Source organism: Pogona vitticeps, chromosome 2 (assembly GCF_051106095.1).
Source record: "Pogona vitticeps strain Pit_001003342236 chromosome 2, PviZW2.1, whole genome shotgun sequence".
Classification (NCBI taxonomy): Eukaryota; Metazoa; Chordata; class Lepidosauria; order Squamata; family Agamidae; genus Pogona; species Pogona vitticeps.
Window position 1 is genome coordinate 137,371,928 of NC_135784.1, and position 23,220 is coordinate 137,395,147.

The following is a 23,220-nucleotide window of genomic DNA, read 5'->3' on the forward strand; positions in this document are numbered from 1 at the left end:
CAGAATGCTGCAGAATCCATAAATTTATCTCCCAAATATTTGCTTAGAAAGTATAGCTATTATGCAGAATTTTGAGATAATAAACCTAAAGAGATAAAAGGATTCTTCCTACTGTTATTCTGTCCTTGTTCACTCTCATTGCTGGTGCTTCCTTTGTTAGTAATAATTCCTGTAAACACAAACTTGTCAACATGAATATTCTTGGAAGCCATTTCAAAACTGATGACTATGGTTACATTGAGGCTTGTTTGTTTACTTGCCTTCACCAGTGCCACTGTTTTATTTCAGGAAAAAGGGGGATTATGCACCAAATGGACACACACACTTTTTAAGAAATCTCTGTCCAAGTCAGCTCCCCACCCAAACATCACTGCCAAGGCATGCTCACCTATTGCCCCTAGAACTATATCCGGTCTGTTCCCAGATTCATAGAACTGTAGACCTTGGTTCATCGGGTCCTACTCGCTGCCAAAGCAGGAAATCCACAGTTAAAGCATCTCTGACAGCCAGCTATCTAACTTCCCTTTTAAAATACCCAATGAAAGAGAGTTCACTGTCCTCTGAGGCACCATTCTCCTTTTGAATATCTCCTTATTGTCAAAATTTTCCTAATTCAGGGAAAATTATTATATATATATATATATTGTTATTGTTATTGTTATTGTTATTGTTATTATAATATATATATAATATAATTATATTATAATTATAATAGATAATTATAATTATAATTATAATTATAATAATTATTAGTAGTATTGGTATCAGTATCAGTATTATTATTGTTATTATTGTTATTGTTGTTATTGTTATTGTTATTATTATTATTATTATTATTATTATTATTAGTAGTAGTAGTAGTAGTAGTAGTAGTAGTAGTAGTAGTAGTAGTAGTAGTAGTAGTAGTAGTAGTAGTAGAACCATGGCTTCTGGGGATACATAAAACAAGCTTGCTCTATTTTCCGTATGACAGCCCTTCAAATATTTCAAGATGCCTATCATATCAACTCTCATGTGATTCCTGGAACCAATACAAAGCAAGCCATCCAGTTTGAAATAAGCTACTATAGGATATTGGCAAGTTAGTCACTGCTGTGTTTTTGTTTTGTCAGAAATTTTGCGTTATACTGTAGTCATATCTGGGAAATACTGAATCTCTTGTATACTGTTCCAAAATCCACAGTCGGGGGGTATCCTTTTTAAGAACAAGAAATACACAGAATTGTGAGCAGAGAGTTCCACGCTGTAAAAACATATCATTAATTTTCTTCATATGCCTTCTTCTCTCTATTCCCATCCAAACATCATTATGACCCGCATAATAACTTAGCATCCTGCATATGTGTTATGTCTGTGCTCTTGGATAATTAGTTTAGTAAATAATGTATTCCGTTTTAGTTGCCAGCACTCTGCCTCCGAGAGTTTGAAGTGTTGATGTCACTGTGATGTGCTCATCTCCTTCCATCTGCTCTTCACCTCCTCTTTGCATCTCAGGGTGGGGGAAGGCTGCTGCTTTGCAAGGAGCCATTGAATTGATTTGCCAGGGCAATCTCAATGTGGTCCTACAGCATGCTGGAAAACGTACTCCTTATTCACCTGGGAACTATTCTATCCTGCTGCCTTTCTTTGATGTGGCCTCATCCAGTGTGATGTCACAGCTTCCTCCTGTTTACCAGTTGCACCCTCAACATATGACGCTTCTGCCTCCCAGTCATGACTCATGAGTAGAGAAGAAGAGGAGTATTTTGCTAGGTTACCTGAATCGCCCCTCTAGGTCTCTGGATAGGAAAAGAGCTTCTTTGTGAAGTCCTGTGAGGGTTTCTCTTTAAGAGATAATGAATAAACAAATCTTTCTTTATAAAGTGTAAACTTAGAGCAGGAAGAGAAAAAAGGCAAAGTCCTTACATGTGCTCAGTCTTCCTGTCAACAGAGTACTAGCCAGTCCTTGGTGCTAATCATCTCTTCATCAACATCTTTCCAATGCTGTCCTCTGTTTTGCTACATTTTGATATGAACTTGTCAGCTCCTGCTGCCCATTTTCCAAGTCCATCCATTCTCTGTTCATTTTGTCTGCCAGTATTTGCCTCCCCCACCTCGCCAATATTGTTGCTGCCAGAACATGCTCCCACTGCTCATTGAGTTTGGGCCCAATGGGTTCCCATTAAGGCTTCTTGGGAGGAAAGCGATGACAAACCTAGACAGCGTCTTAAAAAGCAGAGACATCACCTTGCCGACAAAGGTCCGCATAGTGAAAGCTATGGTTTTTCCAGTATCGATGTATGGAAGTGAGAGCTGGACCATAAAGAAGGCTGACTGCCTAAGAATTGATGCTTTTGAATTGTGGTGCTGGAGGAGACTCTTGAGAGTCTCCTGGACTGCAAGGAGATCAAACCTATCCATTCTGAAGGAAATCAACCCTGAGTGCTCACTGGAAGGAAAGATCCTGAAGCTGAGGCTCCAATACTTTGGCCATCTCATGAGAAGAGAAGACTCCCTGGAAAAGCCCCTGGTGTTGGGAAAGTGTGAAGGCAAGAGGAAAAGGGGAATGACAGAAGACAAGATGATTGGACAGTGTCATCGAAGCTGCCAGCATGATTTTGACCAAACTCCGGCAGGCAGTGGAAGACAGAAGGGCCTGGCATGCTCTGGTCCATGGAGTCACGAAGAGTCAGACACAACGACTAAACAACAACAATTTGCCTTCCACTTACACTACATAGTCACACACATTTGTTTTGGAGAAAAGACACCTTGACCATGGAGATCTCTATTTAACATTTATTTTGTTTAATAGTATGCTAGATACTTTGTACATAACAACGAAAGGACTGGCCAGAGGACTTTAAAAAAGGATAGATAAGATGAAGGTAATGAGTAATTCAAATGGGGGGCGGAGAATTTGGTAGTACAATCTAGAAAAATATAATGCAGAGGATCAGATCATTCTACGTTTATTAGTGAAAGTATATTTTCTATATTTAAGCTGTATTTAACAACCATTTTATTATTGATCTCATGCCTTTCTTCTGTAGACACCAAGTTTCTTGGTTTTTCTGTATCAATTTGGAAAAAGAACCAGAGATTTATTTTCCCATAATAATAATACTCATTAAATTGTAACAGTGTTCCCCCCCACCTCACCAATATTGTTGCTGCCAGAACATGCCACCACTGTTTTCATTGAGTTTGGGCCTAATGGGCTCCCATTAAGGCTGGCTGACCAAAAACACATTTCCAGCTACCCTTCAAAGTCCTGAAATATTCTCCCCAAATGCCCTCCTTTATCTTAGAAAACAATGAAGTGTCTTTTATCTGGGCAGAGAAGGTGCAAAGCAAAAGTCATTGCATACACTTAAGGAGGAAGGGAGATCAGTCCATGCTTTCCCTAACCCCACTTTCCTCATTCATTATTGAGGCCATTACCTCACATAAGCAAGGGATGTGCCCAGCCAGATGTCTTTTCCCCAATCTATCAGTTCTTGGCCTTCAGTTGCTGAACAAAAGGTGCTTTTATCTTCACAATCTATAAACTGTTTGTGGAACAGGAAAACAGGCACTTCTCCCCTCCTGAACCAAGCTTTTGTTTTAAAATCTATTGCCACCCCTCTGCACAAAATTAGTGCCTTGAGGGTGTCTTTCTCTCTCTCTCTCTCTCTCTCTCTCTGTGTGTGTGTGTGTGTGTGAGTGAGTGTGAAGATATTACACTTCCTATGGGTTCATATCAGACAGTTTTTATTTGCCACACAAATTGGAGCTTTTCTGTTTTCCCCACATAAATTATATATGAAAGTGCACTGCACTGACACCATTCATTAGAGAGAATAGCAACTATGCATTCCTGTGGGTGGGCTTTAAATCTGTTCCCTTTAAACCTACCTCTGGTGGCCTTAGCCTTCTGAGGGCCAGCAGATCCTTACTTTGGTAGCCCTGCCCTCACCTCTGTTTCTTGGTCATGCTAGAGAAACAATAGGCAATTTTTGACAGGTAGGGAAGCCACTGATGATTAGACCCTTCCAAATCCAGCTACAAATGTCCTGTTTTAACCATGCTGTCATGTTGCGGTCATCTCTACTATTCTGGCTGCAAAAGTAGCTGCATTTCAACAGGAAAACATGGCATATGGGAGCCAGCCTAGTTTCCTACCAGAGCAGTGTTTTTGGTAGCCCATTGGGAGCATGATTCTCCTGGGAAATGTGATTATTTTTATTGCAGCAGGGGCCCAACATGTGTGTACGTGTGTGAGAGAGAAAGATAAAGAGGTCATGCCCCCCATAGGCTGTAGGTTGTCTTGCTTCCATGCTAGAATGTGAAGAAAACTGAAAAATACGACAAAATATTCAGAATGTGCTTATAGGCAGAGTGATTAGGCAGATAGTGTAGTTCTAAGAAGGGCATAGAAAGAGGGCTGAGGAGTTCTTACCTTTTCTAGGCCCATGTTGTCCAGGCTGAGGGTTTCCATGTACCGCCCAAAAGACTGGAAGGCAAAATCTGGGATGGCCTTTATGGGGTTGTGTGAGAGCTTCAGGTCCTCCACCACTCTCAGCTTGCTCATCGCAGCCACAGGATAGCTGGTCAGCTGGTTCTTATCCAAGTGGAATATTGCTAGGTTTTCCACGTCATCCAGGGCCCCAGGCTGGATGGAAGAGAGAGAATTATCGGAGAGATAGAGCCAGCGAAGGTCCTTAGTGCCGTGAAAAGCTCCTGATCTCAGTTCTCTGAGCTTGTTGCTACCTAGTTGCAGGATGAAAAGATTAATCATGGGCGAGAGGAGTCCCTTGGGTAGCTCAGAGATCTTGTTGTGGTCAATATAGAGGTAGGTGAGTTCTGTTAAGTTGTCAAAGGCTCCCATCTTGATGACGCTGATGTCATTGTTAGACAAATAAAGGTAAACCAACTGCTTTAGGCCCCGGAAGGCTCCACTGGAGATCTCTTTGATGTGGGAATGCTGGAGGTGGAGAGAGACGAGATTTTTCATGTCTCTGAAGCCATTGGTTGGCAGGACAGGGAAGTTGTTCCTCTGGAGATTGAGGAGCCGTGTCTGTTCAGGTACCTTGGGAATCCTTCTTAGTCCAACATTGTCACAGATGACATGCTGGAGGTCTCCTCCATGGCAGTGGCAGCTTGGAGGACATGCCTGGAGAAGAGAGAAAAGGCATGCCAGCAGGCAGAAGAGCTGGAGTAAGAAACCTGATTGATCCATGGCTGCGATGGATGTGCAGGGAGAAGGAGGAACAGCAGCAGCAGGAAGGGGAGGAGGGAGAAGGGGAGCGAAAGAGAGAAAATGAGCCTGCAGCAAGCTGAACACAGCCCTATTTATAATGTTATTAAAAAACAAAATCCCTACCCACTAACCGCAGGCAGCAGCTAGCTTCCAACTTGGAAGTAACTGGCTTTAGGAACTTGGTGTGACTTTAACTTTTTGGCACCAAACACAGATGGATTCTCCCTCTCTCGCTACTTTAATGCATGGAGCACTCAGCTCCCCCACCCCACTGTAATTTATCAGCAAGACGAGTGTTTGTGCATCTACTGTATTGTTGTGGGAGGAATTCTTCATTTGCTGTAAGCCATGTGTGTAGGAAAACAAAACATGCCCCTCCCTCCCTGTTTCTTTAGATACTCTGGGAGGGATTTTCTTGATGCAGTCCAAACAGTGGCTAAAATAAAAGGCCTGCTGTCAGTCCAGCTAATATAGAAAGTATCTTAATTCCTTCACTGTCTGGAACCTGAAGCATCTTTGTTCCACTGAGGCTTCTGTCTGTGTAAGCCTGAACACAAAATAGTACCATTAATACACTTTGTCAATGGCACAATTTCCATGACTAACAAGGCAAGGAGGGGCCCTCTTCTCCCTCTTCACAGTCCCACCTCAAAGTCTCTCTCACCTGTAAACTAGCTGTGCTATTGATGCTAGCACACTAGACTGTGACTTGTTTGATATACTATGGCCTGCAAGCAGTAGTTCCCAAGTATTCTTGGACTAAAATTCCCAAAAAGCCTTCACCACTAGCTGTGTGGGCCAGAATTTCTGGGGGTTGTAGCCCAAGAACATCTGGGGATCCAGGGTTGGGAACCACTGGTCTATAATACAGCAAACCAATAGAATCAGAGTGTCTGGGCTAGAAAAGTTAATCCTTTATTCTTTTCCTCTTCACTCCACTGTCCCTGAAACCTGCTTACAAATGCGCCCACAGCTAGCACAGTGTCGCTTTTTCCCAGACCTGAGGTAGTGGTATAGGGTGTGAAGAATGAGTAGGGGAAAAACATACCAAATGTTTAGAGCATTGGAAGTTGGATCCAAGGAGGGAGCCAACTTAGAGGAGTGGGTAAGTCTCTGGGTGGCCAAAGAGACATTGGCACCAGGGTCTTTGCCAGAAAAGCTGTGGCAGCAATACTTCCATCTCCAGTGAATAGCTTGATAGGGAGAGGGAGGGAACAAGGCAGCCCTGTTCTGTTACAATTTGTTACTTTCCCAATTTGGTCAGGAAAGAACAAGCAAAAGAGCAGCATTGCTTATGAGAGGGTCTGAGCAACCAGACCGTCCATCTTCTTTCAGCTCCAAGAAACACCTCCATGCTGAAAAAAGTCTCTGCTTTTGCTTTCTATCTTTGCCTTCAGAGGCTCTCCAACCAACATCCCCTACGTACCAAGGATCAGCTTGTTAGGGCTTTATGGGTGTGTGGATGTGGGTGTGAATGTGGGTGTGGGTATGGTGTTCTTTTTTTAAACACACACACACACACACACACACACCTTGTCTTGTACTACTTGGCTTGTAATTTGGCCATGGTTAGGTAACTGGCTGATTAAAAGCAGCAGGCAGGCATGTCCAGTAATTGCAGCTATAAAACCTGCCAGGGCCTATGCTGCTCTGAGAACTTTGGTTAGCGGGCTATGTAAAACTATAAATAGCCAGTTAGATATATAAGCTGGTTAGATGTGTTTTGGATTACAAATTCTACGACCTGCAACTAGCACAGCTGCTGGCCAATGTATTCCAGGAGTAGTAGCCTCAAACAAGTAGCTTTCCCAGTCTCTAAAGTAGGATTATAAGACTGGGTTGCCTAAGAAAAGCAATTGCATTGTACTTTCCCCATAAAAACTAGCACAGGGATGATAGAGGAAAGGGTGCCCAGCTCAGCCAGAGGCAGATGATGACACAGATAAGAGAAACTAAAAGCTTCAAGTCTTCTCCCACTGGCACAGAGAGGGGGGGGGGAGCGAGAGCGAGGCCGAGGGTGGAGAGGCTGGGGATGGAACATTTTGAGCTGGTCCCTCGCCAGGTGCTGGCTGCAGCAAATAGCTGGGAGCTGAGGACATATAACTGTGAGCTTGTTGAGGCTTCCATGGCTGGAGCTGGCGACCAAAGCCCCGCTGGCTGGGGTGTTTACGGAGGCGAGACAGTCTCAAGAAAGGGAGGAAATCCAAGGGCTGATTTAGGACACAGAGACGGGATTATTCTTAGAGTTGTCTGGCTTTTTCCATTGTTGAAAGGAGGCATCATTGAGTATGCGCCGTGTGCTGTTATGCAAACGGCTGAGGATGGCCAGGCCTCTGTTTTGCAGAGGTTTGGTTCAAAGAGACTTTTGAATAGAAAGGTGTTTTTTTAAAAAGTGTGCTAATTTTTAGCCATCATTCTAGACAACTCTTAATGTTGGCAAAAGCAGCTAATATTTTTAAATCTTGCCATGCAGTTCTCTCTGAAAGGGAATGGCGAGAGACTGTATATAGAGGTGGCCATTCCAAAGGTGGTTATAATATGTAGTCCAGCCCTGCCTAGGCTACTGATTCTTTTACTCCAGGATAGAGAACATGGCCCATAATGCCCTTAATTCTAGCCAGTCTTGCCAGCAATGAAGGACCATAACAGCTGGAGGGGGACATATTTTTACTCCCTTTCCAGATTCTTAGTTTTTGTGTATGTCCAGCATTCCTCTTCTATCAACACCTACAAGTTCTCAGATTTGGTGTTCCATTTGTTCCACTACTGCTGGCTTTAGCTTCTGGCCATGTTTGGTTTACTCACCTTCTTGTATACTCAGCCTCCACTGAGTTTCTGACTTCCAAGCTCCTTCGTTCCTCTAAACTCCTCTTTAACAGTTCTCTGACATCAGGACTCAGATACGTTGGTGGTTTAGGTCTCTGACTGTGGAGCCTGAGATTGGGAGTTCGATTCCCCCACTGTGCCTCCTTGATAAGGGGCTGGACTCGATGATCTATAGGATCCTTTCCAGCTCTGCAGTTCTAATGTCTTCCTTTGTACCTTATGACCACATGATTCTCTGCCTAGACCCTGAATCCTTCTTCTACCAGATATCACATTAAGTTGTGATGCCAAGAAGGTTTTTTTTCTTTTTAGAATGGCTTTCTGTAGAGTTATAACAGTGGGAATATGCATGCAGAAGCCACAGAATTTTAGACAAACTTTGCAAAGTTCAGACCAGCAAGGAAGAGGCATTGCCCTTTTTGGCTGGCATGAAATTTTAATTCAGCATGAGTCAGGCAATAGTATACCCCACTTCCACTCCTGCTTATTTCTAGTGGTGAACACTGTAGGGCGTAAGCTTCATAAAATTGCACTCTGCTCTTTTTTTGGATTTCCCATGGAATAAATTTAGATTGTTACAAAATAAGGACCCAGAAACAATGTACGGTATTGAAAAACATTTGGCTTGCAGATCTGCAGTTTCCTATATTGTACCTATGGTTAATATATTTAGCTAGCAGAGTGGAGACCGCACAACAACTCCTTGTAATATTTGCAAGAATATTTGTAACAGATAAGCCATTTTACTGGCTCTTTGTTTGTTCAAAATAAATAAAATGGATAGTTTCTGTGGGAGAGGATAACATTGTTATTTACCTGTGAAGTAAATCAGTGTAGACATGTTTTGCAGCACCAGAGAGTAGCAGCACACAGCATTTGAAGAGGCTCTCAAAAAGCATTTTGATGGGAAGAAGATTACTTTCCAGTTTGTTTAAAAAAAGGTAATTAAAAAAAAAGAATTGCAAAACATAGCAAAATAGCATAGGTACATGTATGCCAGGGACCTGTGATTTTTGTTGTTGTTACATGCTGTAAACTTCCAACTTATTCCAACCACTTCTTGAGCATCTCATATCAGGTATGTGAGATGTTCAAGAACTAGTTGACCATTGCCACTTCCCCCAGTGACTTTCCATGGTGGAGCAGGGATTCAAACCCAGGTCTTCTGTATCCTAGTCTAGTACTTTGTCCACTATACCAGTGATTCTTTTATGTCTCATAACATGCAGAGAGCTTTTATGTAGGCGGGACACAGCAGAATGTCAAAGAGTTTCTATTTATTTAAAGCAGTATGAGTTATATTCTACAAAATCACATCTAAGGACCTGGTGCATATAAATATTCATATATACTATGCATGCCACACACAATGATGCTTTGACGCATAATTAATATCCATATATCTTCCATAAAGAGCCTGGAGAGATCCTCTGCAGAGGAGGATCCAGAACCTCCAAGGTCAGATGGTCTTGAGGAACAGAATGTCTTTGAAGATCATGAACACTCGGTGTAACCTCTTGCTGAAGAAGCAGGAACCCAATCCTGGTTTAGGAAATTAAACAGCCCACGGACATGGTATGAGCTGAAAGCATGAGTAACATGACAAAGGGGTCTGTCTGCAAGGGAAGCAAGGATATGCCACTGGGAATAGAAAACCTTCCAAAGGAAGTTGAACCCTGACTGGAGCCCTGATAGATCCGTTCCAGGCTGGAGGAGTTGCTAAAACAACATTATATCTGGCTCTGGAGCATGTCAGCCAGTCCTAGACACTGGGCTCTTGCTCCAAAAGACTCTTTGATCTATGAACTTGGATTAGGCTTGGCCATGCTCTTCAACGACCCTGGCCTGGCTCACTTGATCCCTGGGTAGAACCTACAGTTTGCATGTTGGCCAGCTCCTTTACTATGGCTCTGGATCACACTTGCTTGATTTATCTGTTCTCCAGGAGGATGCTTTCGAATGCAAACTTCTCACAGTTCTGATCGCTTGGAAGAAACCAAGTGCACCAAAGCTTATATCATAGTAACATTAATTCTGAAGATGCCACAAAACTCCTTTCAGTGTTTACTTCTAGGAGGAACTTGTGGAGACTGAATGTTTCTGACATAATTGATGCCTACTTTTTGCCACTGCTTTTCAACCTGTATTCTGTTTATTTATGCATTAGTTACATGCATGTTCCACCAAAAAGAAGGGATATCCTTCTTAAAAGAGGAACTTGCTTTCTCTGTGATCATCCAAGAATAGCAGTTGTGAGATTTGTGACTCCCCTAGGGTTGAGAAGTGGACGGCACTGCTTATAGAATATATCTTGTAAAACAAGCACTAAAAGTCAGAAAGGGGGAAAAGAAGAACTAGAATCAGAAAAAGCTGAAACCTCATTTTTTTTGTTGTATACTCTTAGAAACAGGCATTCCTGAGAAAGAGATGCAGAAAGAGACCCTGGACTTCAGAATTTCCTGTTACATGGCTGGCTGGGACCTTCCTACTAGACACACCAGGACAGACGCTTTGCTCTTTGCTTCTTGGTGTCTCACTATCGAGATTTAGTATTTGAACACTACATTTCACAGAGTTAGAACTGGACAGAGAGCAAGCAGTGATTTTCACAAGTTTGCTGTTTACTTAGTTTGTGCCAGTATCTTCTGGGTGGTGTGTGGTCAGTCAGTGACAACGGCTCCAGTGTCAAACCTCCTTCTACTGCAGGGCAACACATCCCACCGTTTACTGGGCCTCTATTCAGTTCTCCACCCTAGAGGCTCCCTGGGGCCAGGGCCACTAGGACATCTCAGAAGAGGCAGGATTACCCTGCAATCCCCTCTTTCTTAATTGATTAACAGTTCTGCAAACATTTTCTACTGTACAAGCATGTGAATCAAGTGGCTAATAATTTACGAAGGTCAGAGTCCCGTCTGTTGGCTCCACTGAGGCCCTTGTGGGGTAAGCAAGTAAATACACCCTTTTCAAAACAGCATAAATATAGTTTTAGCGTGTTTTCAGTGGCATCATAGCTCAGAGCTGTTTTTGGTCATTACTAGTTTTGAGTGTTGATAGTCCTTATTACCACACCCCATTTTTATTTTTATTTAAGTTAACTCGAACACCATCTGTACAATCCATTTCAAGAGATACAAATGAAGCACACGTCTCAGAAGATAAAGCCTGACCTTTAGTATCTGAGTTGGCTGGATAGCTTTGTGGTTTAGGTTTCTGGCTACAGAGCTAGAGGTTGGGAGTTCGAGTCTCTCCTGTGTTTCCTAGGAAAAGAGCCTGCCTGTGTAGTAATGGGCAAACTGCACATTCCCAGGGTGGCACCAAAAGAAGGGAATGGTAAACCAGTTCTGTGTATTCTCTACCTAGAGAACCCTGGAAAGGTTTACTATAAGTCAGAACAGACTTGACGGCACATGGTTATTAGTAGTACCTGAGATAAATAAGGAATCAAGGCTGAAGCTACTAATCCAAGCTCCCCAAATAACGGTTCTATACTCAAGAGTGGCTCATGATTCAAGTAAGGCGGTGCCACCCCTGCTTACACTTATGGGTGCATAATCAGCCTCCCCTCCTACACTTTGGAACTTAAGGACAGGTGGCATGGGACCTATCCTGCAAGGTTCTTAAGGAAACTAGGCGTCATTCTGCCTTATTCTCCTCAGTAGTACCTGACAACCAAAGGGGGCTTGATAACAAAAAAAAAAAAATGGAATATGAAGTTATATGACCTCTCTAAAATTTAGTATGGCTGTGGGTGGAATGAATGAAGCACCTGAGAATAAGGTTGCCAGCCAACTTTTTCTTTGGGTGGAGCTCCTGTGCCTTCTGACAAGCACAGATAGAAAGCCATAACAAGAGTGAGGCACTTGCATCAGGCAGACAAAGCTGAGGATGGATGCACACACATGCATGCACAGAGAGAGAGAATTGTATAATATGCACCTACTAGAATTGTATAATATGCACCTACTATCCCAAACACACAATGCCTTAGAATAAGCTATATTCATTTGTTCCCTGCCTTGATAAGCTCACCTTGCTTTGAGAGGAGTGGCTGGCTAGTCCTTTCTCCCTGTCATTGTTTTCTGCAGATGGAAAAAGATACGTCTCCAGGGTAGGCATTTGTACTGACCTGTAAGCTCTGTATGCAAACAAGAACCCTGGTTTTCTAGGGTCCTTGCTCATGTGCACAGCTAACACATGAGCAGAAACATTTCTTGTGCAGAGTAGTCATTTTTCACAGGTAGGAAACAGTGATGGAGAAAGGAGAGGAGTAGCTGTGTCCCTTTAAACATAGTGAGTTTATTCTTGTACGGATTGAATGAACATGCTTGTAAATTCAAACTGAACTAAAAGTTGTGAATTTCAGCCTTGTGTGATATAACACATGTTCACAGTTCCATGCTGCCTGCTCTCCTTCCCCCTTTTCCAGTATTTTTAGAGATTGACAAAGATCACCAGAGGCTGCAATTTCATGTACTTTCTGCAGATGCTAAATTAGTTAACACTCTACACAGATATTACTAGGTAATATGCATGTGTAAATATATTCACAGAGATGCTCACATAAAAAGACATACACACAAACTTTTAATCTTACCCCCACATCAGTCATTCGGTATAAGATTGGGAGGGGGGGAGGCAGGAGACAACTTTAAAGTTAGGGGAAGTTAAAACATCTCCATGTCCCTTTGAACATAGCTGCTTCATTGCTGCCACAGGATTCTTGGATGGAAGAGGAAGGTTAGGTCACTTCCCCTTTCAAAGACTTCCATGGGCATTGCTACTTTCTGATTGTCATTAGCACTGCAAAAGTCACGAAGCTGGATGTTTGCAGTTAGTGGAGTGGGGAGAAGGAGGCTGCCCTACCACTGACCCCATAGTTACTCTCCCAGTGACCTTGTGAGCAGTGCTGCATTCACACCATCATGAGCAGTGTGGAAGGAACAATTAATTCAACATCATCTCCTCCGCAACCCCAACTGGCATCACTGTTAATGAAATGGAAGGAGTGATGCTAGTCAGTGGGAACAGAAGCATGGTGGATCTCTACCCATGTCCAGGAGCTACAGGCAACCCATGAGTTATCCATCCCTGGAAATGCATAGGGGAAAGGTTGGAACTGGTCTATTTACCCTTAGTGGCACTACATTTGCTTTATGTTGGACATCAACAGCTCCAATAATTCACCCCAGAATCAAAGTCTTTCTTGCCTTAATCTATTTGTTTGCTTTCCTGAATATCAGAATCTTCTTAAAATCCATTTGGCAAGGGAATCTTCAATTTCTGCCCTCTACATTCTTGTTCCTTTTTCTTCTAGTTTCACAGAAATGGATTAGTTACTTAGCAAGGGCACTTTTGAAGACATTGATAAAATAGCAAGTTAATGCCACATGCCTCTGTCTGACGGCTGCCAAGCAGCTCTTCTGAAACTCAACCAAAGCTAGAGAAAAGCACATGAACCACAAGAATGTGAATCATTCTGGAAAGAAAATTCCACTCCAAGCCACCAAGGAAGAGAAAAATAACAGGAGGTCAATTTTCAGCACTGGAGAGAAACAGCTTTAGATCCCCATTGGTCTGGCCAAGTTGAATTTCATATGCTGTGCAAGAAGACAGGACCATGGGACTCTACTCCTATAAAGACCCAGGAAATATACCCTCCTGCAACAATCTGGTGACATTCTGATCATATACCATCTGTTCAGACAGAATACTGTAGGTGTACTTTTTAAGGCTGTGTGTGATCCAATTAGAGACCTTTGTCAGTTAGCCACATGAGTTTTAGTCCATTAATCTACCATTTACATTTGTATGTATCTGCTGATATATAAAAGTAATCGTTCTGAAGCCAGAAGCAATTTCATTTGTTTTTGGATTGTACAGCTGTACATTTTAGCACACAGCTGCGGGGTCTTTTATGGAGTGAGGAGAGGTGTGAGGTTCACTCCCCATTCATGAAAAAAAGGCTATCTCAGAGTTAAAGAGGTGGAAAGTAACAGCTTACTAGTTTTCTTTATTTCTCTATCTACGATCTAAAGAAGGAGCAATGAGCCAGTAGAATATAATCAGGAACATAAAATTGGGGAAGGGAAAGAGGGATGTTCTACCAAGAGGCAAAATATGTCCAGGAGAGCAAAATTGATAGATATAGAGTGATGTATCCAAGTAGGTATAGATCTCAGTGTTGAGGACCATGCAAAAGAATGGGGATGGTCCTGGAAGGGGACTTTCTAGGCACGTGTAGTTGAAAGACAGCTGTATTTAACCTTACAAAATTTTAATATATTTAGGATAATGTTTAATAGTGGATTTCAGTGTGTCTAGCATAGTGTCCTCTGCCTCTTTATGCTCCTTAGCTAATACAACTGAAGTAACTTGTGACTTCATCAGAAATAAGAACAAGAACCTCCACACACTTCAGAGGTCTTTAGTGGAACTGATTAAGAGTAGACTGAAAACACACAGAATAAAAGGCATCTTCACACAATGCTTAATTATCCCTGTACGAAAGTGCTGGCAGAGCAAATCAACATTCTATAAGGAAAATTGAAAAATGGGGATGGTCCAACCAAAATATTATAACTTTGAAACTGGACTTTGGATCAGCACCAAATTCAGCATACATATAGAAAACAGCCTGCTCTTGCTCTGTGCCAAATATGTGGACATATGGGCAAAGAGATTTTGAGTTATGATATTTTAAATGTAAAACTGTTTTAGCCCCCCTCTTGCAGAAACAAGCAACCCTGAAACATCCCCAGGTTAAAAATAGCTTATATAAATTGAAAAGACCAATCCTGCTTACCTTGAAAGAGAATGGTTGATTCCACTTGCTTTTTTTTTTAATTTGGAAGGAATCCAGGCTGCAGGGACTGAAAGAGTGATTCTTTAAAATGCCTTTGAAAAAGGTAAATAAGTTACTTTTTCATAAACTGACCATGTGTGGAATAGGCTTGCCCACAAGACTTTTCCAAAGTAAATAGATTGTTGCAGCTTTGTGGCCCAGAAGAGAGATGGTTGGAAGATAATGGAGTGTTACAGAAAAAGACAAAAGGGAGGTTTTATTTGAAGAGTCAAAAAAACAGTCTTGCTTTAGGAAGTGACACAGTGACAGTCCTCCAGAAAGGGACCTTTTGCCATGTATCTACAGGGAATTAGCATACAATTTTATAAGTCATATTAAAAGTATTTCTGAATTATGAAAGCACAGAACAGTTGTGTTTTGATTTCAGTAGACATTTCTAAGGCCTCATAAATTGGTCTTTGTCTCTTCATACTCCCCTCCGTACTTTTCTCAGTAACACTGTTTTTTCTTGTCAATTCTGTATTTTCATTATATGAGCATGATAGGATAACCTCAGTTTACTAAATTTTGATGCAGTGAGAGTTCAGGCTGGACTTCTTTGAGCACCAATCATCTACCCTTCTGGCTGTCTATGGTATTGGTAAGCTGCCCTCCAATACCACATTTCAAATGAGTATTTTTTGTCCCTGTTTTTCTTCATTTCCCTTCTTTCACATAAAATGGATGAGATTGACCTTGGTTTTTCATGACAATGGTTGTTGTGGGTTTTTCGGGCTCTTTGGCCATGTTCTGAAGGTTGTTCTTCCTAATGTTTCATCAGTCTCTCCGGCCGGCATCTTCAGAGGATAGCACTCTGAAGATGCTGGCCACAGAGACTGGCGAAACGTTAGGAAGAACAACCTTCAGAAGACGGCCAAAGAGCCCGAAAACCCCACAAAAACCATTAGATCCCGGCTGTGAAAGCCTTCACTAATTTCATGACAATATTTGCTAACTTCCAGCCCCCTCCCCGTCTTTCTTTGTTGTTGTTCCAAGAGGAGGTGAGGGGCCATAATTTTGGAAAACATGCACACAAGATGCTCGTAGAACTTTTTGTCCAATATAGCTTTTCTTCCACAGTTTGCCTACCCCAAGGAAAAGATTTTGAAACTGGAAGATAGCTTTCAGGTCTGCATTCTGCAGTGTGGGTATGGCAAGATCAGTTTAACTGAGGGGTTAAAGCAGTGGTCCCCAACCTTGGGCCTCCAGATGTTCTTGGACTACAACTCCCAGAAGCCTTCACCATCACCTCTGCTGGCCAGGATTTCTGGGAGTTGAAGTCCAAGAACATCTGGAGGCCCAAGGTTGGGGTCCACTGGGTTAAAGGGTGTACATGTTTCTCAACTGTATGTGATGTACTTACTCAGATGTTTGCTTCACTGTTTCATTAAGTCCAAAACAACCCTTCAAAATATTTTGACAGAGACGGACTACAGCTATATCCCAACTGTTCTTGCTTCTGCTCTCTCTCAGCAATCATAGTATAGATCATATGCTTATCTTCTGGAATCCTCTAGCACTGGGTAATTCTATATGAGGGAAATTTCAAGTTGGATTTGTGTGTAGGATATGTATATATTTAAACTCCCATTTTAAAAAGATAGTAAATCCAATTATTCAAAAAACAAACAAACAACCCTCTGGTTTATGAATGTGAGACATTGTGTTTCTGTATCTAAAATTCAAAATGCCAGGAAATGGCCCAATATCACTGTACAAAATCATACCAGTGTTGCCAGCAGGAAAAAGGGTGCTAAGCTTTACATAGCAAAGGGCAGCCTGACTGTTGACAACATCAATGGCAGCAGTGAAGATGATCTACAGGATACCCTCTTGTGCTCACTACCACTCACACTTTCAAAAAAAGCCCCGACAGTTGCTTTGTGTTTGGTTGAGAAGTCGTTGCCTGATTTTTTTTAAAAAAAGTCAGCTTCTGGAATTTTTCCTTGCTTAGTGTCACTTTGTGAATGACAGTGAGCACAACCCTCAGTGGCTATTAGTCAGTATGGCTATACGTCCCTTCCAGTATCCCAGACTATACTGGATCTCTGAATATCAGTTGCTAGGAAATATAAATGGGTTGGTACCTTTAGTCTCATGTCCAGCCTGTAGGTTTTCTAGAGGGGTCTGGCTCGTCACTATGTGCAGCATAAAGGACTGGATGGATCTTGGGCCTAATCCAGGAGGACTGTCCTTAGTTGAGAAGAGGTATGTGTCACAATTACAAATGGATTAAAAACAGATAGGTAAGATCCTTCAGTGCTTTCCAGAGCAGAAGGTAGAATATAAAATCATGACTAAACAATAGCATTGTTACTTGGATAATATATTTACCTTTGTGGGATACCAACACCGTGGATTAAAAACAGTTGAAAGCTGAGGTGTTAATGATTTTTCTTCTTTATGGTTTCCACAACTCGCAGTTAAGGGCCTTACTGTACCTGCGCAGAATATTCTGCAAACTTCTGTAGTTGAGCTGTTGTGTTTTGATAGGAACCTCACCCACCTACATGCACATGTTTGGGTTGCTTCTCTCCAATTTATCTCACATCCTTTCCATCGACCATGGCAGCCATAACATACTGGAATCACTCTCTTCATCTCTTGTGGGCCTTCCTTGGTCCCAATACAGCCATCTGGGAGTATTTTAAAATTATAAACCGGATGGTGCTTTTCTCCTCAGGTTGGAAGAAACTGACCTAAAGCTTTGTTCCTTTAGGGCCTAAGGGAACAAAGCTCTTGGCCAATTACTTTCAACTAAATGAGGACAAAAGGGTTGGGAAAACGGGGAGCAAGTTGCCAAGGGAGAGTCTGGAAAGAACATTGATGTTGATTTCAAGTCTAGACAAAATACCCAATGCTATTAGAAGGATAATTAAATCCATCCCCATTGGGCAAAAGGGGACAGAGATTGGTAAATGGCTCCTTCACTCTTAAGTACTTCCTTTGGTTTATTATTTTATTCTCCACTGTTTGTTACATTGTCTTTGAAGTTCTGAAACTACTCCTTTTCTGCCAGCTCCATCCTTTTCTCTTAAGCCAATATTCCTATATTTTCTTCCTGGTATTTGGCATGGAATTTCAACATGGTTCTTAATATAAATGTTATTTGTGGCAGGCTGGCATATCATAGGCGTGGTGGCTTAAGGCTGGCTTCTCTTTCACAGCCAGCAGAGGGAGCACAGCACTTCACACAACAAGCCTTAGGAAATTGCAGCTTACTCTGTGTGTGCTACAGATGATAAACTAGTGCGTGATTGACTGGTGAGACAAGTCAGTGTGATAGCGCGCTCTATTGCTTTCGGCAAGCACATTCATGTCTTGGAAACTCTACTCAAACGGGTTTCTAGTGTTCAGAACTTTCAAGCTTCACAGAAACCTTTGTATGCAGCAGATGTCTTCATATTCCCTCCATCACTTGTACCGTGTTTCCCCGAAAATAAGACAGGGTCTTATATTAATTTTTGCTTTTAAAAAAGCATTAGAGCTTATTTTCAGGGGATGTTTTATTTTTTTCATGTACAACCATCTACATTTATTCAAATACAGTCATGTCATCTTCTGGTTGCCGCACAATGGTGGAGGGCAGGGTTTCACTTAACTACGGCTTATATTTGGGGTAGGGCTTATATTACGAGCATCCTGAAAAATCATGCTAGGTCTTATTTTCAGGTTAGGTCTTATTTTGGGGAAAACAGGGCCATTCCTGTTGCCCTTTTCCCAGCTTTGGTACACGCGAAGAGATTGCATGTGCTGGGATATTCAGTGCTGTGGAACACTGATGGGAAGTATAGGGCATATTTGGTCACTGGCAGATTGTGAGCAAAGAGGTACTCAGCTCCACCGGATGCCTGGCTGTACTTCCTTCTTCAAACCTATAGGCAGTGGCAACTTAGGGTGCACTGCACACTTCTGTATTGATAACAACTGTTCATACTGTCCCACCACACTGCCTTCCTTCTTAACCATTTTGAAATGTGGTTCCTACATGACATCCTTGTAGATATATGCTCAAAGAATGGGATCAGTCACAAAATTAGGCCCCAAACCCTGGATGATAGGGAGCTATGGAGCGACTGGAGGACAACTGTCTTAGACACTTGGGTTACTCTGGAGGCTCCCACCAAGCTACCTTCCCCAATTCCCTCACCAGTCTTGAAATGATATTCAACTTCCTGCCCACTCAGCTTATGAGATTGGTACCATCTTGTCTCTTGCTTCAAGCAGCAAAATGTTTTGGACATTTTACTGTATATGCATTATTGCAGTAGGGGGACAGAGAAGCTGCTTGACATTTTAGAATCAGAATCTACCTCTTTTTGGAGAATGATTATTTATTTGGCTTGTGAAGGAACAGCATCTTAGCACCACTGAAGTCCTCTACTGGTAGCCTACAGTACCCCAAACATGCTGGCAACTGTTCCCTTCCTGCACAATGGAACAGTTTTGAAGTGACTTTACATTTTCCTGGTGGGCCTGAACCATAAGCAGGTTGGTGGAGGATCCTTTCATAGACAGCAATGGAAGTATGTTTCATACTTTCAGCATCATCAGGAGTAAGTGATCTCCCAGCATAAACACAATGATGAAGCCAGTATAGAAGCCTGGCATCCTCATGACCATCTCTACCCACTAAATCAAGATGATTCCAAATTGCCACATTCTATGACTCCAGACATGTTTATTTCATTCTATTTTAGAGGCATGCTGTACTGTAGGCTTATGCTGGCCAGTGTTTAAACAATACTGTATTAGCAAGAGAGGTTTCGTGCGACATTTAAAAGCAAGCAGTTTTGCTAAGATGTCTCTTATTCCCAGTTTAGCCAAGGGCACAACATTCCCCAAGAAAGAAGGACTTGTCAATAAAAATAAATTGCAGGGATGCAATATTTAAAATGATTCTTGGCAAATCCTCTGAATGAGGTGACCCATTTGCTAAATAGTTGTGGTTTAAAATTATTTTCAACCAACTATGTGATTATCTTCTCTATGGCCTCCTTCAGACTAAAGGGGACCCACAGATATCTTAAAATTTTACTCTACCACGCAAATGATACACAAGCAATTTTAGCCATCAGAAGAATGTGTTCATCTGTGGGCCTGGACTGCGCAATTTTAAATAAATTCTGCCAAGTGAATATGAAATAGAGTCAAGGGAAGCCTTTGCAGGACTGGGACATGGTTGAAAATTGAGTAAACCCTCATAATCTCTCCAAGACTGTGCAGAACAGTTTTCTGTGAGATTCTGCAAGATGTCTCCAGATAAGAGTGCATTCTGTGCCTTTCTAAGCAATATGAAAAAGTCACTTCTCACAAGACTCCAGGTGCCATTAAAATGTGCAGGAATAGCTGTGGAACTGATCTCAGAATGATCAGAAAAGAGAAAAGAAGAAAATGTAAAATACTTTTGCATGAAAAGGTTACTTTTGCTTGCCCCCCCCCCGCATTTATATAGATATGCAAGTTTGTTTTGCTCAAAATAGGGAATTTATTCTGCTCTATTCTTGTTTTTGTACAGTGCCAAAGTTCCACGGAGACTGTTCTTTGAGCCCACAAAACCATGGACACATGGCAAAAGGACCACAATATTCTGAGTCCATAGGGTTTTAGGAGACAAAAATTAAAAAAAAAATCCATTTGGAAACCACTACCCTCAGATATCAAATCTCTAATTATTTTATAGTAGCATTTGTTGTGAGCCAACTCGGGTCTCCTATGGGGAGAAATGTAGCATATAAATAACATAAACAAATAATATAATTAATAAATAAGTAGCTGTGGACTTCCTACTTCCAGCAGAGGGTTGGACTTGATGATTTTTAGGATTCCTTCAAGCACTACAATCTGGTGGTTCTATGAACAGTGTCATACTTTTCACCAAAAGGTGTCAAGTATGCACATTCAGTGCATCATGGAAGTAGCAGAGACAAAGCCAGTGGGCCATTTTGTGGTAGTAAGTCCTACAGGAGAGGAGGACATGCATGCATCCCTCTTTTATGTTTGGCAGAAGGAAATTAAAAAGCTGAACATCCCCCCTCTCTCCTGCTTCACAGAGAACTGACTTTCTATCATTTTACTATAGTCACTGTACTATACCACTGCTGCCGTTCCTCCCCAATCAATTTCTTTTCCACTGTACCAGACAACAGAGAGAGAGGACATAGTTCTCTCAAGGCATTCTTGTATCTATTCTCACTTGTACCAGACCTTTGACATCTTGAGGCCATTCTTCTATATCCTACATCCTTCCCGTGTACATAAAAAGAGATGTGATTGATCAGACCAAAGCCCTACCTAGTCCAGCATTCTGTTTCCCATGGGGGCCAACCATATGCCACAGAAAAAACCCAAAAGCAGGACAGAAAGGTAAGATAGCTATGTCCTCGGCACATGAGTTCTTCATCCCATGACATGTTCTGCCTCCTTTTCAATTCTTGCAAGGAAGCGAATCTTCCAAGATTCCAAGCATATAGAAGAGGACAAAATGTGGAAATTAAATGAATGTTGTGTGTGAGATTCACTGCTTTATTGGATAGTGTGTCCTAGAACCCTGGGACCCAGGAGACTGGGATGAAACCTCCACTTGTCCACAGCAAATCCTTTGAAGTAATAATGGTGAACCTTGAACATTTTACAGACTCTGAAAACTTAATTAGGGTCATCATAAGTCTGAAAAGATTTGGAAAAGGGGCGGGGCTACAAACAGCGAGGCAGCAAGGGAATTTGGGCTCTCCAGATTCCTGCTGCTTGCCGCGAATCCAACACCCCCCGAGAAATTGGGGGAAAAGGGGACCCAGGAGAAGCTCCTCTGGGTCATAGGAGGGAGGGGGTTTTCTGGGGGGTGGAAGGCAACCACCTCTTTAGATTACCCTTTCTCCAGACAAAGGATTCCGTCGACGCCATGTTTTATGGCTCTCCTAGCTGTAAGCCCTGCGGCAGGAGGGGAAAGCAGGAGAATGTTATAAAGGACTGAACCAACAGAACTAATCAGTTCCAACATTTTGTGAGTACAAAATAAATAATCTTAAACGGCTGGACAGTGTAATCCCGGAAGCGGCAAACAGGCTCTAGCCTGGAACAGATCGGGTTTTTTTTCACTGGGTCACACCCGAAATAGAGAAGCAGATAAGGACAGAGACTTTCGATTTTTGCTCCCTGTAAGAGGTTAATTTACAACTGAAGCTATTTATCTGTTGAGGAACTGACTTTTATTGCTTAAATACCTTACAGCTGCCGGCCGTGAAAAGTAAATAAGCCAAATTGGGGAGAATCTTCATAACAAGGAATGTCTCTTTAAATGAGGTGGATATTTGGAAATTAGGAGACAGTTTTGAACACTCACCTTCCAAATATGGAAACTTTAACACAGGATATAGTAGCGGATATAGTAAATGTTTTCCACAACGTACAGAGGAACATTCTTGACCATCTAAATTTTCAGTTTGATGGGCTTAAGACTGTCCTCTCTGGGATGGAGGAAAAGATACAGCACTTGAACTTTTCGTCACAACAGATTGAAACAGAAATTGTCACTACACAGTTGCAACAGTTTGATGGGCTCAAGACTGTCCTTTTTGGGATGGAGGAAGGGATACAGCACTGGAACTTTTCGTCACAACAGACTGAAACAGAGAACATCACTACACAGCCGCAAAGGAGAGAGACAAAGGAGGGGAAAGAGGCCCAGGTGGATGAGAGGTGTCCGAATTTGATGGGTGTTTATGCAGATCGAAGAAGCGAGAAGGAAGAGTTGAAATATGATTACAAATTAGACATTCCTTGGCTCCAAATGGACATGAAAATTGGGGAAACTTCAAATCAGAGAGAAAATAGCCTAATAGGTTTTTATAGGTGGCATTTTAAAACTAGGGAAAAAAAGGAACTAATGTTTAACTTTGATGAAATATGAAATTGGGATATCATTGTAACACAATCAATCTATAATGTGAGAGATACATAACATATCTATTCTCTGAAATATTGATATCATGTGAAATTTTGATATAGAACTTTATATGTGCATAGATTAAAAATGGAAAGTAATATAGTGTAGGAGGATAATTAACGCCTTTATATAAAGATACTAAACACATATGAAGTATAATATGATTAGGCAGCCAATGTTAGATATGTTTTGTGAGGTTTTGCTTTGCTTTTGTTTCTCTAATGATGATGTTTATTGCTGAAATGTGGAGTTTTACATGATGGTAGTATTGATATTCTAAGAAATAATTGGTAGCCAAGGATGTAAGAGAAATAATTATTAGAATTAGTACAATTTTAGGACGAATGATATTTTGGAATTCTTATAAGTAAGAAGGTTGGTGCAGTC

At 41.7% G+C, this 23,220-nt stretch overlaps 2 protein-coding genes across 2 annotated transcripts in view; one reads left to right on the forward strand and one right to left on the reverse strand.

Moving 5' to 3' along the window:
* Positions 1 to 10,183, reverse strand: part of CHAD (chondroadherin) — a 14,421-nt gene extending 4,238 nt beyond the window's left edge. The window contains exon 1 of the mRNA XM_020815229.3: positions 4,421 to 10,183. Within this exon, the coding sequence (XP_020670888.2) occupies positions 4,421 to 5,200 (780 nt within the window). The 5' untranslated portion in view covers positions 5,201 to 10,183. The remainder of the gene's footprint in view (positions 1 to 4,420) is intronic.
* Positions 1 to 23,220, forward strand: part of ACSF2 (acyl-CoA synthetase family member 2) — a 69,934-nt gene that overhangs the window by 41,166 nt on the left and 5,548 nt on the right. The window lies entirely within an intron of this gene.